This window comes from Maylandia zebra, linkage group LG17 (assembly GCF_041146795.1).
Source record: "Maylandia zebra isolate NMK-2024a linkage group LG17, Mzebra_GT3a, whole genome shotgun sequence".
Lineage (NCBI taxonomy): Eukaryota > Metazoa > Chordata > Actinopteri > Cichliformes > Cichlidae > Maylandia > Maylandia zebra.
Genome location: NC_135183.1, coordinates 40,336,413 through 40,355,839, shown reverse-complemented (window position 1 = coordinate 40,355,839; position 19,427 = coordinate 40,336,413). Strand labels below are relative to the sequence as shown.

The window sequence follows — 19,427 nt, the reverse complement described above, 5'->3', positions numbered from 1 at the left end:
CTACAGGACAGAACAACGTTTCGGCATGTATACATGGTCAAGCAAACCACCTGCACCAACTGCATACTTATTCTGATGAGTCCTGGTATTCCTAATGCTTTCCTGTTCTTAGAGGGACTATCACAGCCACATTACCAAAATGATGCTTTTTTCAGCACAAATAGCTTTGAATTGCCTGTTGCAAATCATGCCTGCATGACTCATTTAAATACTCCTTTTCTTCTAACTTCATGCTCTGAAAAGAACAGCACGTGTCTCTGACTTCCTGGAGCTGAATCTGGACAGTCGCGTTTAAATGCTAAAAGGACGTTTAGTGGTGTCAGAAACAATAAATTGGGCTCAAATGTTGTTGCTTCATGCTAGTTAAGGATAAAAGTCTTGATTCAATCCTTTCAGAGGCTGTGATGTCTGTGAAGGTTCATCCAGGTCATCCAAGCTCCTTAGACTTTGAGGCCATAAAACACACCATAAATGAGGCCCCTGTGATGCGTGGGATATAAAACAACACTCCACGTTGTAGAACTGTGTCCCTGCACAGTAGGTGTGTACCTCACATCTGCACACATCTTATCTGTCAGACATATCCCTGTGGTTAGCACCAACCTTCTGACTGGTTCAGTGTGGACGAGAGCAGCGTCTGTCATGACTTTCATCCAGGACTCCATCTCTTTGGCTGTGTCAGTGCAGAAGTAATATGTCCGCATGTTGGGGTGCGTGGCCTGAGTGAAGACAGAGGGAGAGCGGTAATAAGATAAAACAGAAGTGCGAGAACCAAATCTGGATCATGACTTCATCACAAGTATCACACTGAACTGCCCAACACACAACTTTCTATGTGAGAAAAACCTATTTTTTTATGTATTAGCATTTTGAACCATGAAATTCAGACACAGCCGCTCAACTAAAACTGACAGTAAAATGTTTGATATCAGTCTGGTGTGGTCAAGTGTGTGCACGAGGCAGGACACGGGATCTGTTGGGGTATTTCTACAAATGGACGCCTCTTTCAGTCTCAAACCTCTGATCAAACCTTTGGGGTCAGTACATTAACCTCATCAAGGTGAAACTTTGAGACTTTCTACCTTTTTTACATCTATAACTTGCACACTGTGAACCCTGTGAATACCCTAACCCTACCCCACCCCATCCAATCACAGCAGATGGCCCCGCCCCTCCCTGAGCCTGGTTCTGCTGGAGGTTTCTTCCTGTTAAAAGGGAGTTTTTCCTCCCCACTGTTGCCAAAGTGCTTGCTCATAGGGGATCATATGATTGTTGGGTTTTCTCTCTATGTATTATTGCAGGGTCTACCTTACAATATAAAGCGCCTTGAGGCGACTGTTGTTGTGATTTGGTGCTATATAAATAAAACTGGATTGAATTGCTGTCACATGAAAATAAAAATCAATAAAAATGAAAAGTTAGTTACAAAGTAGCATGGATTGTTGCCATCAATAATAATAACAACATGACAAACCTTTAAAAAAATGTAACTAGTGTTTACCTTAAAGGCATATTTCCTGCTGATGTGGTCATCCACCGACAACATAGATATGTGAAAACTGGGCAACAGGATGCTTCCTAGGATGCTATCCTCTTTTTCATCTGCAGCAACGAAAGAGAAAAGTCTGCAGGTTGAAACATATTTATGGCAGCAATCTGATTCAATAAGGTTTCAGACTGGGAGATTTGTGGGTCAGACTGGTACAAAATATTCTTCTTCTGTTTGTGTTATGTTTGCTCTTATTAGTACGTGTCAATCAAACGCATGGCCCAGAATGATAGGAGATAGTGTTGATATTTAAATATTCGTTTATCAAGCTGTAAAGATTCCCAGGAAGAACGAGGAGGGAGAAATAGCCTTTGGAAGAAGGAACATCGTTGGATAGATGTCAACATAGTACAAGTACATAAACTTCCCTGCAGCATGGCTTCCTTAACTGCAGCTTGAAGTTGTGTTGGGATTAGTGGAAACCAGTGATATTTGTGAATCAGCGAAGTAATAACCAGTGCTTTCAGTTTTTTGAATTATATTTCCCGAGGCTTAAAACCTGGAGTCACTGTTAGAGATATTTAGTAGATGTTTTCATAGTGAATCTGTGCCCTGCTGTAAAGAGCTGAAGTAAGAGAAACAAGTGAGGCAAATGAAGAAGAATGCAATACCAGTATATTTAATCATTATATACTGATGTCTGATTTTGCCATATATATTACAAAATTCTCCAAATGAAATTGAATGACGCCTCATGAACAATAACAGCTGTGATGGTTGCAGCTGTGATTCTGTCACCTCTGTGCAGTATCATGTTTCATGCGATCTAAAGGCAGCACAGTACATGCACTGCGGCACAAAACCACAGAGCCTCCAACGCGCATTACTGTTTGCTTTAGCCGAGGCGCTGCGGCTGCTCTGGCTCGTCCCTGATGTTGAATGGCTCCAGCTGGCTTACAGAGCCGACATCTCAACGTTATCAGGTAAGAAAGCAGTGAGGAGGCGATATGTGACCTCTGTAAACACTTTGCTGTTGAGTTTATGATCTCAGTCAATCGTCATATTTAATAAAAATTTAATCTTGTTCATATTATGTTTCAGACGATTATGGGCTATGATTGGCTAATGACTGATGAATAAAACTTGTTCTCGATGTTTCAAAATGGGACTTAAAAACTCTTTATGTTAAATATGTTACAAGTAACAGTTATTTCTAAATAGTAACTTTTAATTCATTCTGTGGTTTGTGGGACACAAACAACTGAAGAAAGTTTAGTATAAAAAAAAGAAATGGGTTGTAGTAGTTATAACAACAACAACGATGCTTTGGATGTGTCAATTTTTGGTTGGATCTATTAAATCTGGCAGATTTACTAAATTTGGACTCCAAGTTAATTAAAGCTGAATGAAATTTAATTCACGGATCCATGTCATGTTCATCTTAATCAAGATAAAGTATACTTGTGTTTTTAAATGGAAATTTGGTGGCATGATAAAATGATGTTCATTCGACAGATGACTTTAATAATAATAATACATTTTATTTAAAAATGCCTTTCAAGACAACCAATGACACTTAATAATAGAATAAAACATGTAATAGAACGAAGACAAAATGAAGAACAATAGAAACAAAAGCACAAGATTAACAAACAGTGGGTAATGCAGGCAGCTGAGTTTTGAACCAGTTGAAGCTTATGGAGGTATTCTGGGGGGAGACCATGAAAGAGAGAATTACAATAGTCAAGGCGGGAGATAACGAGACTGTGGACAAGGATGGACGTAGGCTGGGTGGAAAGAGAAGGATGTAATCTGTTAATGTTGCGTAGATGGAAGTAGGCAGAGCAGGTGAGATTATTGACGTGAGATTTAAAGGATAATAATAATAATAATAATGGATACTTTATTGATCCCCATGGGGAAATTACTTGTTTTTCTCTGCATTTGACCCATTCACTCAGTGAAGCAGTGGGCAGCCCACTAAGCAGGCGCCCGGGGAGCAGTGTGTAGGGACGGTACCTTGCTCAGGGGTACCTCAGGGTAGCCGTTAAGTGGATTCGAACCGCCGACCTTCCGATCATGGGGCGACCACTTTACCTACTGAGCTATCCCTGCCCCCGTGAACTGTCTAGGATGACCAAGGCTCTTAAGTTCAGATAGACATTCTGTAAGGGAAGAAGGTGGGAGGAATCAAATGTGTGGAGAATGGTACCAAGAGGATGTATATTATGAAGAGAAGAAGGCCTAAGACAGAGCCTTGGGGTACACCAGAGGTGACCGGGAAAAGACGAGAGCGGGATGATTTCAGTTGAATAAACTGGGAGCGGTCAAGGAGACATAACTGGAACCAGGCTAGGGTGTGAGAGATGGTGTCGAAGACTGAGCTCAGATCCAAAAGGACGACTTTGTAAGATCACCTGCTCAGTGATTTCATTATGTTTCTAAAGAAATTAAAGAAAACTTCATTGTTGGATTATATTAGTGCTTTTTTGTGGTGATGGATTTGCAGACTGACAGAGAATAACTGACATGACAGGCAACTTACTGTTACCTTAAAACATGAGCTTTATAAATAGTTAATGTCTAATCACTGGGAATAAACAGAGATCTGCTTATCAAATTGCACCTCTGAAAACTATGATTTAAGTCTTTAAATGACGTCTCTGCCTCGCTCTGATAATACCAAAATTGGCAGTGTAAATGTAAATACACTAATTTATTTTATCTCGATGAGCTCTGCAGTCGGAGGGATGATTAACATCTTTGCCCTTACAGAAAGAATATAATTTACCACATTTCCAAGATCTCAACCTGAAGCAGCTCCTTAGAATAAAGCGACAGAGCCAGAAGGAGGCAAACGGAAAAAGAAAACGTTATTATCCGAAAGCTGTGCATGTCTCTTCTCTGGCTAGCAAAGCCAATCAACATGCAGCTCTCCCCTCGGGTTGTCGTGTAAGCTGCCGATCGCACCCTGGAAGAAGCTGATTCATCAGTTTATGGAGATGGAAAAATCCCTCTGAAGGTGCAGAAAGCATTAAGGAGGAAAGAGGAGCTTTTATGAACGCAGTTCTAAATTTGTGATGTTGCACCACACGTGACCTCTAAGTAATAAAAACAGTACAACAAAACTGTTGATGTATTTCGTTATAACCATGTAAAGCACTTTGTGCTACATTTTTGTATGAAAAGTGCTTTATAAATAAAGATTGATTGATTGAGAAGTTCGGCCATGCGGGAGGGGCTCAGAGTAGAGCTGCTGCTGCTCCACATCGAAAGGAGCCAGCTGAGGTGGTTCGGGTATCTGACAAGGATGCCTCCTGAGCCCCTCCTGGGTGAGGTGTTCCAGGCATGTCCCACCGGGAGGAGGCCCCGGGGCAGACCCAGGACACGCTGGAGAGATTAAATCTCTCGGCTGGCCTGGGAACGCCTTGGTATTCCCCCGGATAAGCTGGAGGAGGTGGATGGGGAGAGGGAGGTCTGGGCCTCTTTGCTTAGGCTGCTGCTACCGCGACCCGGCCCCGGATAAAGCGGATGAAGATGGATGGATGGATGGATGGATGATTGATTGATTGATTATGTCAGCGTGTTGAAGTTGCTGGCCATGACAACGTTTTTACCACCACAGACTGATTCTTTGAAATGAAAGTAGAGCTAAAGAAAGGTGTACTCACGCTTGTAATCAATCTTGAGAGGACAGTATTCCATCACAGAGACTGAATGAAAACCATTATGATGCCGTGTGACGGATAACAATCAAGTGTGCAAAACCTTTGCTGTATATTTATTACGACATTAGGCAGCTATACTACTCAGAAATAAAGGCCTCGTATGTAAACAGTGCATATCTTCCACATCTTGATATTTGTAAACAGGTGTGAAGGTACACACGGTTGACAAGCCTCGAACTTTTCTTAAAGTGCCAACATGAAGAGATGCATGTGTGTTTGTGTGTCCTCACCACGGTAGTAGAAGAGGCACATGTCAGACAGGACGAACCACCTCTTCTTCCACAGCTTCATGCCTGTACTGTCCTGAATGAGTCAAAGGTCATCAGTGAGACAAAATATAACAATTATAGAGAACGTTATTATTTTCAAACACACGTTCTCATCTCTTGCTTCCTCTTCAAGTCTGAACTGGCTCTTCTCCAGCCTTTCCTGTTAAACAGCCTCCATCACCTCCTCTTTGTTATCTCTTCATAAAGCAGTGACAGATTTGCCTCAGTGGGTGCTTGAAGCAAAGACCTGTGCTCTGTTCGTGATGCCGACGCTGGCACCTAATTACTGCATCAATGACAAGTTTTAAGTCTTTGGTACTTTCAGCAATATAATGCGTTGGCCACACTGATATCAGCTCTGCAGTGAAAGGGTTTGCTGGGTGGAGTTGACTAAAACTTGACGAGGGTCATCAAGCTTTATTCAGTCTTCACTGCTATGGTGAGAGGTCCCCTAACCAGGCAAACACTGACCCACTACAGAGCTCCGTGGGGCACAACACTTAAAGAAAGTGATAAACACAAGCTGATTCAGGGTGGTGTGTAGCAGTGAGGCGAAGACACATAGCAGGAATACCGTACTCCCATTTACTAACTGTCCATAGTCACTGTAGTGTTTGCTGCAGCAGAGCTGAAAAATTCAACTCATTTTATTTACACAGTGCCAAATCACAACAGTTTCCTCAAGCTGCTTTATTTTATGAGGTAAAGTCCCCACAATAACAGAGAGAAAGCTGGGACAACCAAATGACCCCCAATGAACAAGTCCTTAGGCAACAGTAAGAAGGTAAAACTCCCTTATAACAGGAAACAACCTCCGGCAGAACCAGGCTCAGGGAGGGGCGGGGCCTGATCATTCTGGATTTAACAGGAAGCCAAAACAGGAGAAATATGCTCTCTTTCTAGTCCCTGTCAGGACTCTTGCTGCAGCATTTTGGATTAGCTGAAGGCTTTTCAGGGAGTTTTTAGGATAATAATGGATTACAGTCGTCCAGCCTGGAAGTAACAAATGCATGAACTCGTTTTTCAGCGTCACTTTGTGAAAAGATATTTGGAATCTGTGGTCAGCCTCCTTTGGCCAGCTTATTATCCCAGCAGGTTACCTGAACACAGGCAGGGCGTAGGTGCCGACTGCCAGGTTTTAATGGTTGCAGCTTTCCTAGCGGCCTCTTTGTGATCCCCATTTGCCTGTAGAATTCCTAAGTACTTCTAGTTGTTGTCAGTGTTGCCTTCTGGTAGTACAATCACCTCATTTCTGACTACCTTTGCTCTCTTTGCAACCATCCAAATACACTTCTCCGGTCTGAACGATATTCTGATGTCATTGCTGTATATCCTGGTGGTGTGGATCACTGAATCAATAGAGGCATCATATGTTATTTCAGTATGCCCTAACTCCATCCTTGGTGGGGCTGTTCTCATATATTCCCCCGTGCCACTGAGCATAATCTTGGATGGTTCAATGGAGAACATCCACTTTATTCTCCTGGCTTCTGTCTCCAGGATCTTCAAGCAGCCAGCTAAGGCTTTGAGTCTTTGTTTGGCACTTTATTAGGCCACAGTTACAGACAGCTGTTGATACTTCTTAGGCAGCCCTTTCTTCATCACGCCTTTCAGCAGTTGCGACAGTTAGCTAACTACTCTGTGCTGCCTTGATCTTAGCCTCTACTCTCCTTCACCATGGACGGTACTGCTCCTTGTGGCTGCTCGTGTTTAAGCACCTCGGGCGACTGTTGTGATTTGGCGCTGTATAAATAAAGTTGAATTGAACTGTAGCCAAGGATCTCAGTCATCACTGCTGCCATGCTGTAGATCAGCTAGTTGGTTTTAGTAATGGTCACAGCAACGATTCTCCTTAATACGTACAGACCCATACATGATTACATTTTTATTACATTAGGTAAACTAAGCTGGTCCACTGACTGCTGAAATAGTCAACACAATCATGCAACATTTTGACTGGAAATCACTCAGAGACAACACAAAGTCATCTATATGGTGGCAGTCTGGACACCAGATCCAGTTCCAGAATTCCACAAATTCAACGACGTCCGATAAGCCTTCCTCATTACCTGTTTGTAAAGCCAGCTGCTCCTCACCACTGGGGCATTGGGGTTTCTCTTGATTGAGTTGGACCTCTTGCCAAAGTTGTGGACTTTTCTGGAAGACCTAGAAGGCTGTTTAAAGACGTTGATAGATGATGAATGTAGAGAATTTGGATGCCTAACATGTAACAACAGCTGCATAGAGAAAACATTAGATACATTTAAATGCACACAGTGTTTTAATAACAATTCACCAAAAAAATTAACCCCGCAGACCTGTACACAGAATTTATAAAATTACGAGCTGGTTACAGTGAAAATCGCCTTCTTGAAAAAGACTAAATTTACAGTTCAGTATTAAATATTACTATAAAATGAACTACATACAAAGTGTGTTTGAATGGCAGAGATGTCATGGCTCAGTGTCTCACTGAGTCTCACAGGCCTGAGCGTGCGCTGGAAGCAGTTTGTAATTCTTACCTTGTTTTAACAGCAGCTCACCACAAACAGACATTTTGGACTTTTGACTGTATTTCCAGAAGTTTTACAGCTTTTCCTACTGATAAAATCCTCTTTTATGGCCGTTCACACAACAGAGTGATCAGGAATAAACAATTAAATGACAGAAAAGTGTCACGCTCCCATGTCTCTCTGACTGGCCCACACTGGCTACAGGTTTGGTTTGTGTTTCTTTCTCTCTCTCCTCCCCATTGTCTCCTGCCTGCCTGGGCGGAGCTTGTTACTGGGCTCTCACCTTTGGCCCACTCACCTGGGCTGATTGCCACCACCTGCTGCTGATCTGTAGTGATTATGCTGCTGCTATTTAAGGTGAAATCGCTGGCTTAAACTACCCATCGTCTCTGTATATAGATCCCCCGGACCTGTTTGCGGACCCCTAGTGACATTCCTGTGTAGTGATGGTCAAATGAAGCTTTCTGAAGCTTGTATTGAAAAACGGTTCATTACTCGAAGCTTTTCAACAGTCCTCTCTGGTGACATCTGGTGGCCAAAAATATGAAGCGCAGCTTGAATCCACAAAATAAAACCAACTGCTTCATTATGACTGCTCACTCTACAGAGCGGTGTCCTGTCTGATATTGGGCCGCTGTTGTGTTGCTTTGAACGTGTATTTTTTGGTGGTTAAAAAAATGTGTTTTACTTGTTTAATAAATAGTTTTGACCAGTAAACTCTCCTTGTTCAAACATGCACCATGGTGTGGTCTTTCTTTGCTTGTGACGTCTTGATGTTGGTAAATACAATAATTGAAAAACACCACATTACATATAATAATGTACAACACATTATGGAGTATGCTTCTGCTGTGAGGTCCCGCCTCCATGCACTTGTGCAATTAATCGCTAGACGGGTATATTTATAAATAATATTATATTAGGGACATTTTCCCAGACATATTTTTGACCTGGGGGTAGAATTGATTGTGAAACGGAAAAGGAAAATGCTTATGAACTTGCAAATTAAAAACATGATGCATTGACGGTAACCCTTTCTCATTTTTATTTAAGAAGAGAATTTGTTCCTTTTCGTGGAGATAATTTCTCCTGCATTAAGGAAAATCCCTTCACATGGCCCAGAGGAGGCTGGAGCGCACAGAAACTGGTAGAGATGCAGTTATACAGTCTACCTGGGCCCCACAAACTATCAGCTAAAGAGAATAGATAGATTACATTGCTGCACATTTGGCAGACTAACATTTTCAGATTAATTAAACAATAAAATATATATTTTTACAACATTACATGTAAAGAATCAAGTGGGAGTTTTTCTAAAGTTATTTAATGATATTTATATTATGGAAGCAGATTTTTGACATTTTACCTTTTTCCCGTTGTCAGATAAAATAAACGCACAAAACAAAAGCAAACGGCCAGAACACAAAGCTGGAAAACCCACCCGACTGACCAAAATCAACTCAAAATCCTCCCACACAACAGAACCTCCGAATCAGTGGTTCGCTATCTGTCACCATGAAACACTCCACAAATCCCGTGAATGATTCACTTCCTTATTAACCATTGAATCAGACACTGAAGCAATTAGGCTCTAAATGAAGCTTCGGACGTCACTGATCACGTGACCCTGGCCAAACGAATCAAGCTTCGACACAGAGCTTCTGAAGCACCGGAGCTTCGGCTTCAAGCGGGCCATCACTATTCCTGTGTGTGGCATCGTTAGTGGCCGAAGACGAGCGAGTGTGAGTGGAGGAAAAATGGTGGTGCGTTTCCCTTTCCTCTTCTCCCTGGAGCCCTGGACCCCCACCCAACTCACTACAGATATATATGTATAGCACTCGTGTGTTCCCTTTGTAAATAAATTAGACGTTTTGTCTTTAAGAATTGTGTCTGTGTTTGAGTGCGTTCCATCACCGTGACAAAAAGTTTCTGGTTTTCAATTTCTACTATAGAAATTTCTTTTTTCTTTTATGACAAAATTGAAAAAACAAAAATAAAAGTGGACAGTCTGGTCTATCAGAGCCTTTTCTGTAATTTTTCTTACAGTTTAAGTCCAAAGAGTCATGCAGACAGATTGTTTCTTTGTCACAGCAGCTGCTTCTTCATCATGTAGAAAATCAGTTAAATATGTACCTTTTGACAGAAAGGACAGAAAGGAGAGTTTCACCTCCTTTCCCACTTTGACCTTAAGTGGAGCGGCCCACTTAAGGTCAAAGTGGGCTGATGTAAAATGAGTTTGACACCCCTGATTTAACTTAACAAGAGTCTGGTTGTAAATGAGGCTCTCACACAAAAACAGCAGCCTATGCAACTACATAAAACAACAACTTGGTGCAAAATGCACGATAAGGTCAAATAAGGTCATCCACGAGTACATCAAGAAGATGGCAAGAACTAAATGCTCAGTGAATACCTCAGGCAGCAGAAACCCAAGAAAGACGAGGAACCATCATGGAAGGACAGGCCCCTGCACGGTTTGTACCACCGGCAGATAGAGGAAGGGGCTGATATCCAGAAATCCTACCAGTGGGTGAACAAAGCTGGACTGAAAGACAGCACAGAGGCACTAATCATGGCAGCACAGGAACAAGCTCTGAGCACAGATCCATAGAGGCTGGGGTCCATCACAGCAGGCAAGACCCCAGGTGCAGGCTGTGTAAAGATGCCCCAGAGACAATCCAGCACATAACAGCAGGGTGCAAGATGCTAGCAGGCAAGGCATACATGGAACGCCATAACCAAGTGGCCGGCATAGTGTACAGGAACATCTGTGCCGAGTATAACCTGGAAGTCCCGAGGTCAAAATGGGAGATGCCCCCAAGGGTGGTGGAGAACGACCGAGCTAAGATCCTGTGGGACTTCCAGATACAGACGGACAAAATGGTGGTGGCTAACCAACCGGACATAGTGGTGGTAGACAAACAGAAGAAGACGGCCGTAGTGATCGATGTAGCGGTTCCCAATGACAGCAATATCAGGAAGAAGGAACACGAGAAGCTGGTGAAGTGACCCCCAACTTGGCCATCAAACATCTTGCTCTTTTAGATACAGTCTTTTCCAGTACAACCAGTAAGCTTTGGTGGTGGGGCTACAAGCTACTAGATCAGCCGGGGGTGGCCGACCTACCCCTTTCTTGATCCATCCCCACACTGAGATTATGTCTGCACCAGTAAACATTAGCTGTTCTGGGTCCAGGCACTGAACAGACTATTGATGAGTGACTCAGTCACCCGGTGGATACTTGGGTTAGTCAAGGCATCATTGCTACTACCAACGTGGCTGTAGCTCAGGAGGTAGACCTATTAGCCAACCTACCAATCGATCCCTGTCTCCTCCAGTCTGCATGCGAAACATCCTTGGGAAAGAAATTAACCACAAGTTGCTGAATGTGTGTGAATGTCAGATAGACTGCACTAAATACAAAGAACATAAAGAAGTGTTTGTGCAAATGTGTAACAATGAGGCAACTTGTGTAAGTTGTGCTTTGAATGCTCAGAGTAGAAGTGTTATATAAGAACCAGTCCATTTTCTATTTACCACCATCCCCTACGGGGAACACGTCAGTCCTGGCATTAGTCAGCCATGGGTACTGTCAGAGCCCTCTGCCCCCATTCAACATACCTCCCTCTACTTGCCATTCAAATAAAATCGAACTCAAATGGAGGGGTTATGATGGGATGGTCCACTTCCACTTCTAGGCTGCAGAAGTTGGGACCTGCAACCATATAGGAACATGAAGGACAACTGGATCTCCTGGAGAGGGCATCCGTTTTTGGTGGTTTTGGGCAAGCCGGTCCTTTGGCTCCCTTAGCCTGGTCAACCAGTGGAGGCTGCTATTGGCAGTTCGAACAGTGAATTTATTACTTCTGGTAATACTGTCAGCTGCCTGCTCCCCCAGGAGTTTAAGGACTCAAAGTGTCAGTTATGTACTTGTTCTGATAACATCTCCTAAAAAGAAACACTCCTAGTAGAAACTATCACAACTGCAAAATAAGACATTTTTTCGATGTTAGGGTTTGTGCAATTCGAGGTAAATTGTGTGAGTAATTTAAATACACTTACAAAGACATATGCTGATGGCTTAGGGTTGGAACATGTAAGACGTGCCTTTTGTAGTCTAACTTCTCTACATCGTGGTTTCAACATGGTGGACACAATGTGTCCCAGTGCACCACTTGTCGTCTTCTTCTTTGTGTTTATGAATTAAAATGTCGTTAAAATCAAAGGAATGAGGCATTTTTATTTAGACTTTCACACATTATTCTTTCTGTTACTCTAACTCATTACAGAATACAGGAAATGACTCAGAGTGGAGATAAAGTCACTTACTGCATCAAAAAAGCAGAAAAAAGACGAGTTACAGCTAAAAGTTTCTGCCTATTTTCTTTTCTTCATCGACAGCACAGGTGACCTCCACTGAAATAACTGATTGAATTTACAGCACAAAGAGCATTTCTGCCTCTGCTGATGAGAGTCAGTGTGGCTCACTCTTGTTATGAGGTTTAGGTAAAGACTAACCCGTGTAGATGAGGTGGAAGTGGTAATGGCAGTAGTGACTGTGGTGGCTGGGCTGCCAGTGAAGGTGCTGTAATCGGAGCCACCTGTGTAGTTTGACGCTTCACTCATGGTACTCATAGGACGCTCCTTCTTGTCACTGCTGCTTCCCTGTTCCGACGAAGACTTGGGAGCCGATCTGCCACAAGGCGAAACACAGAGAGACACAGACGAGGGATTCAGACATTTCACTTTAGAAGAATGTACAATAGAGGGAGTGTCGTGACCCCTACCTACACTTACTATATTTTCAATTCAATTTTATTTGTACAGCGCCAAATGACAACAGTCGTCTCAAGGCGCTATGAAACCCCTGTGACCACTGTTGCAGGTACTGAGCCTTTGAACTATGCTCTACCAGCATGCCGGCCTGGTTACAAAGTATCTGCTGACAAGGTCTCCTACCACATCTGGGTACAGGAGAGGTCCCAGAAGAGGTATTAAGCCAGATTTTAGACATGCAAACCTGCTTAAAGTAGGCCAAGTTATTGCAGAAGCAGCTATTTTAACAAGTTTGCTCCATTCCTAAATTTCATTTCAGCCCAGTTATCCTGACTTTTTATTGTTAATCTCTAGTTTTGTTCCTTGGAGTGGAGAAAGTATCTTCTTTATCACAACTGTCGATGTCCCATTTCTGATACATAGCTAGTTTTTGGCAGGTAGATGAGAAGGAGACAAAACATTCAAAGGTATTTTTGTGCTTGTGAAGCATAGCTGCCGAAAACAAACTACACAAAACAGCAGACACACAGAGAGAGGAGGCAAAGGGAAAGGAATAAGAAATGTAGAGTTAAGTGACATGCAACAGAGGATAGTGGTGAAAAAGGACAGACAAATATAGAAATCAGTGATTCACACTGACACAACTCCTTATCCCCAACACTATAAAAATCTAAGCCACATAAGAATGGTTGATGACCTTTCCCAGCTAGAAATCACGTTTCCTGCCGATTACAGACAGTTAAGTTTTATTCAAATGAAGTGTGAAGTACTTAGAATACTAGAAGGAATTGTTAGTTAGTTAATTGTTGTTAGTTTAATAGATTCTTAGGTGCAAGTGGTCTTTTCAAGTTGATGAGAGCTTAAGATGACACAAACGTTGCCCGTCAGAAACAATCAGTCTCCACAGGTTGAAGCCAGCCAATCAACTAACAGCACATTTCACCGAGCAGATCCCATCTTCACTCTCTTAATAACACGCTTACTTTGTTGGCACAATTAAACAGAGGAGGAGAACGAAGGAGAGGACGAGTGGCTTGAACGAACACAAGAGGAGAGGGAAAACGAGGGTGATGGAAGCAGAGATAAAGAAGACTGGAGTGTGTGCGTGTTCAACTCACCTCTGTTATTTGCCTCCACATCCACCCAATTTAAACGGCCAACTTAGCCTGTCAAATTGAACCAGCTCAAAGTTTTTTGCTGCAGAACGGTGGAGAGAGTTACTGAGAGGAAAAGAAAGCTCAAGGTCTCCGAGTGCCAAGGTCAACAGAGCATAATAATAATAATAATGGATTGCATTTATATAGCGCTTTTCGAGACTCTCAAAGCGCTTTACAATGCCACTATTCATTCACTCTCACATTCACACACTGGTGATGGCAGCTACAGGTGTAGCCACAGCTGCCCTGGGGCAGACTGACAGAAGCGAGGCTGCCGTATCGCGCCATCGGCCCCTCTGGCCAACACCAGTAGGCGGTAGGTGAAGTGTCTTGTCCAAGGACACAACGACTGAGACTGTCCGAGCCGGGGCTCGAACCGGCAACCTTCTGATTACAAGACGAACACCCAACTCTTGAGCCACGATCGCTCTAAGCAAAGCACATCAACTAAACTCTGTTTTCACACATAAGAACAAAGGAAGTCTCCGTGATTCCAGTTGGTATTCTTGCAGATCTGTGTTCTGTGGATTTCTACTGTTGATGCCACACACCACACAGTTTCTACTGGGTCCTGCTCAGTGAGTAGTGCTAGAACACTGCCAGACCCTTAAATAATGCTTAAGTCTCTGAAGACATAACTTTAGGGGTTTAAGCTCTATCCCTCAACACACAACACATCCTTTGCCATCTTTATCTCTCCTGAAAGCAACATTTACTGTCTCATACAAGTCTAACTCGTCTTTTTAACTGTTTATATCACCTCCTTATCTATCTATTCTTAATGGAAATACTGCTCATCAGTTACAGTCTGTATCATTTACCATGCAAGTACTGTACTTTTGTCTTGATGCATGCTCAATCATCCAGGTAAGGAAGGGGAGAAACGTTTCCTCATCATCAGGTGACGTCTTCAGTCTCAGCTGACTGCAGGTTTCCAACCTTATAAACAGGACATTTGCACAATGACTGAAACCAGCAGCACTGAAGGAACACTGGGCTGGGAGCTCAGTTTATGATCATTAATATGCAAATTGTCATGACTGTTGATTAATGGCCACGAGTCCCATTCTCAGAGATTTTGGAAATGACTGAATTCAGAGCACTGTAAGATGGTGAGGATGTGGACATGTGGGTGAAAATGTTGTGTACTCACTCAAGCAGAGAAAAACATCCCTGCAAAAGGGTTGAGCTTTGCAGTGACGCCGAGACAAATCCCGCAAGTGTAACCGATCACAGCCACAGAAACAGCAATTCGAAACAACAACATTGCAGATGTGGAAGCAGAGCAGCTACAGACGGAAGTTTCAGCCTGTCTCAGCAATGCAAAGCCCCCAGCATCCAACATCAGCTTGGAGTAATGACAACAACATCATCCTCCTTCCAGCAGACGAGGGCAGGTGCACAGTTTTAACCAGAAATACTATCACGAGAATACTTCTGAGCCCCTGAAACGAGACCCAGGAAGTGGTTACAGGAAGTGGGTGATAGACTGTCTGAAGCAGTTAGAACAGGACAAGGCTGTTAACCGGACCTCATACCACAGGCTGTACCCAGGAGAGTCTACACCAAGTCTGTATGGTTTACCGAAAATACATAAACAGGGAGCACCTTTAAGACCGATCGTCTGCATGATCAACTCGGTCACCTGTAACATCTCCAAGTTTCTGGCTTCGATCCTCAACCCGCTGGTGGGCAGCTCTGAACACCACATCCAGAACACAACAGATTACAGGATGACCACAACCTCAGCAGCAGGACCGCTCTCAGCATCAACCAAGTGTGTTTGAACTGTGTCTCATTCCACCTACTTCACATACAAGGGTCAGTTCTACAGACAGAAACATGGGTGTGCCATGGGCTCCCCAGTTTCAGTTTCAGTTTCGTGGCCAATTTGTACATGGAAGAAGTGGAAAAGAGGGCTTTGCTAAACACCCTGGAACACCACCAAGCCATTGGTTCAGGAATGTGGATGACACCTGGGTGAAAATCAAATCTCAGGACGTACCACATTTCATTAACTCGGTGGACCGACACATCAAATTCACCAGGGAGGATATGAAACGTGGCAGGTTAGCCTTCTTAGACTGTGACTTCAGCCATTCCCCAACTGTGAATGGTACTCGTGGTCATTTATCAATCGTCATGACAGTTTGCAAATTACTGATCATAAAAGTGACCTCACAGCCCATTGTTAATCAGTGCTGCCATTTCAGTCATTACGAAAATGTATGTAAACCTGCAGTCAGCTGTGTGATGAGTGTTCAAAGTCTGACCTGAGTCAGATAATTATCCACACATGATAGCTACTTTGGTTTGTGGCTCATAATCAGCATCAGGAGTTATTTTTTGCACTGCGACACAGCTGAATAACTTATCACTAGACTGTTGTGATGTTTCAAAATCATATCAGTGTTTTGATTTGCCTAAAAGATAATTTAAGGAGAACCAGTGAAAACATTTTTCTTGCTTTTTGGCAAATACTATATTTACATTTACATACATTATAAATTTCTTTTACACAGCATAATAGTATGATGTATAGCAAATTATTGTAATTATCATTAGAATGTGATTTCTCATCTATAAACTGTTGCTGAAATGAGTACCAGAAAAAGTCTCAATGTGCCCAAATAGTGTTCATCAGCTCAGTGAGGGATCACGGCCTGTGCTCGAAGCATGCCACTGCAATACTTTGTTGATATGTTGAGATTTATAAGCAATGGCTTAACTTTTAATAAAAAGACCCAGCAAATTAGGTATCTGGAATCAATTACTAATGCATTTGTGTTGGAAAAAGAAAAAACAGTGCAATTAAGTCTGTTATGGCCTCTTCTCATAACGATGGAATTGAATTGATATGATCAAGGCAACAGTTCAAACCTGAACAGAACTTAAAACAGAAGCAACAGTAATGAAACCCTACAGGGTGCATGTGTCAGCCAAGCAAAGTCATTATGAAACCATTAAAAAGTTTCCCAGGCTTCCAACTACGAGGTGTCTCAGCAGTCGACACATATAATCAACCCATCCGTGCACAGCTGAAGACAACCTGCTCGACCAAATTTACACAGATAGTCAAGAACTCTTTTTGTACCAAAGGCAGGGCTGTGACATTACTGCTTGAGTATAATATTAAACTGCTTGGTGGAAGCTCACAAGAAGCTCATCTGGGGGCAGGTTATAATACTCCAAACCTGACTAGCACTCAGAGGTTTAGGCAAAGACGTGATACGTGGACGAGCCAACACAGGATGAATTTGCAAGAATTTTCAGGAGGATGAAGCTCCTTAATCTGAAGCTTTTCTATCCTTTTATAACATGGTAGTTACCAAACAAACAAAAAACAGACATAATGTACTAAATGCACTATTTCAGTAGAAAACTGCACCATGTATAACAGGCAGGTAACAGGTTCACTATATCACAAACTGAGTTTCCTCAACTTCAGCAACAAGAGCGTGTGCGTTTCCACAGACTCACAATCCACACAATCACTGAAAGCAAGTAAGAGTTTTACAATGTATTAAATATACTCAACAAAAATATAAACGCAACACCTTTGTTACTGCTCCCATTCCCCATGGGATGGACGTAGAGACCTAAAATTCATTCCAGATACACAATATAACCATCCCTCCCAAACAGTGGTCACAAATCAGTCCAAATGTGTGGTAGTGGGCACATCTGCTATATTGAGATAATCCATCCCACCTCACAGGTGTGCCACATCAGGATGCTGATCTGACATCATGAGTAGTGCACAGGTGTACCTCAGACTGCCCACAACAAAAGGCCACCCTGGAATGTGCAGTTTTGTCTCACAGCAAAATGCCACAGATGCCACAAGCAATGAGGGAACGTGCAATTGGCATGCTGACAGCAGGAATGTCAACCAGATCTGTCGCCCGTGCATTGAATGTTCATTTCTCAACCATAAGCCGTCTCCACAGGCGTTTCAGAGAATATGGCAGCACATCCAACCGGCCTCACAACCGCAGACCTCGTGTAACCACACCAGCCCAGGACCTCCACATCCAGCAGGTTCACCTCCAAGATCGTCTGAGACCAGCCACCCAGACAGCTGCTGGAACAATTGGTTTGCACAACCAAACAATTTCTGCACAAACTGTCAGAAACCGTCTCAGGGATGCTCAACTGCATGCCCGTCGTCCTCATCGGGGTCTTGACCTGACTCCAGCTCGTCGCCGTAACAGACTTGTGTGGGCAAATGCTCACATTCGATGGCGTCTGGCACGTTGGAGAGGTGTGCGCTTCACGGATGAATCATGGTTCACATTGTTCAGGGCAGATGGCAGCTGAGAATGTCCCAGTTCTTGCATGGCCAGCATACTCACCGGACATGTCACCCATTGAGCATGTTCGGGATGTGCTTGACCGGCGTATACGACAGCGTGTACCAGTTCCCACGAATATCCAACAACCTCGCACAGCCATTGAAGTGGAGTGGACCAACATTCCACAGGCCACAATTGACAATCTGATAGACTCCATGCGACGATGTGTTGCACTGCATGAGGCAAATGGTGGTCACACCAGATACTGACCGGTTCTGGGTCCCCAGACCCCCAATAGCGCAAAAAACTGCACATTCCAGGGTGGCCTTTTGTTGTGGGCAGTCTGAGGTACACCTGTGCACTACTCATGATGTCAGATCAGCATCCTGATGTGGCACACCTGTGAGGTGGGATGGATTATCTCAATATAGCAGATGTGCCCACTACCACACATTTGGATTGATTTGTGACCACTGTTTGGGAGGGATGGTTATATTGTGTATCTGGAATGAATTTTAGGTCTCTACGTCCATCCCATGGGGAATGGGAGCAGTAACAAAGGTGTTGCGTTTATATTTTTGTTCAGTGTATTATACAGCATTATTTCAACTTTAACTTTCTCAGCTGTAGGAGACACAAATCATAACAAATATGAATCGTGTGTGTTAGCACAAGGTTAATATCTGCATGAGGCAGAAACAGGAGAAAACGATTTCTCAGGGGATTTAAAGAAGCTGGAGAGAAAAACAAAGCCAGGTGATGGACATGCATCGGTGTGGGTTACTCTTTCTGAGAGCAGTGCAAAGAGCCAGTCAACATAAATGTAAAGACATTACTTTTTGTGTCAGCATAGTTGACTTTAACCAGTTAGATTGCCCTAAATTTAAAGACCAAAGAAGAACGATTAACTGCTGTGTTATTGGGAAGATTAACAAGGTCGCAGAGCTTTGTGCTTTCTCATTGGCTGCTTTGACAACCTGCTGACTCTGGTTTCAACGCGACCTGTCCTGCTCCATTTTGCCCGGCAATTTGTTTGTATGAAGAATTTTTTAAAGGCTCTTATGGGCACACGTTTGACAAATCCTTATCTTTTGTGTCTTTTTTAAATCTTTTTTCCTTGTAAATCCAAAACTTTATGCTGTTTCTTTGTTAGGACGAAGGTACGAATGTCTGACAGTTGGTCAGAACTACAGCCAATTA

The 19,427-nt window shown here is 43.0% G+C and overlaps 1 protein-coding gene across 7 annotated transcripts in view; it reads right to left on the bottom strand.

Annotated features, from left to right (window-relative positions):
• The window catches only part of LOC101487254 (pleckstrin homology domain-containing family A member 5), a 167,097-nt gene that overhangs the window by 61,642 nt on the left and 86,028 nt on the right, over window positions 1-19,427 (bottom strand). For all 7 annotated transcript variants that reach the window (XM_076875709.1, XM_023154173.3, XM_076875710.1 and 4 more), the window contains 5 exons: window positions 12,518-12,692; window positions 7,556-7,660; window positions 5,448-5,520; window positions 1,502-1,602; window positions 604-719 (listed from right to left, as the gene is read on the bottom strand). In XM_076875709.1, the coding sequence (XP_076731824.1) occupies window positions 604-719; window positions 1,502-1,602; window positions 5,448-5,520; window positions 7,556-7,660; window positions 12,518-12,692 (570 nt within the window). The remainder of the gene's footprint in view (window positions 1-603; window positions 720-1,501; window positions 1,603-5,447; window positions 5,521-7,555; window positions 7,661-12,517; window positions 12,693-19,427) is intronic.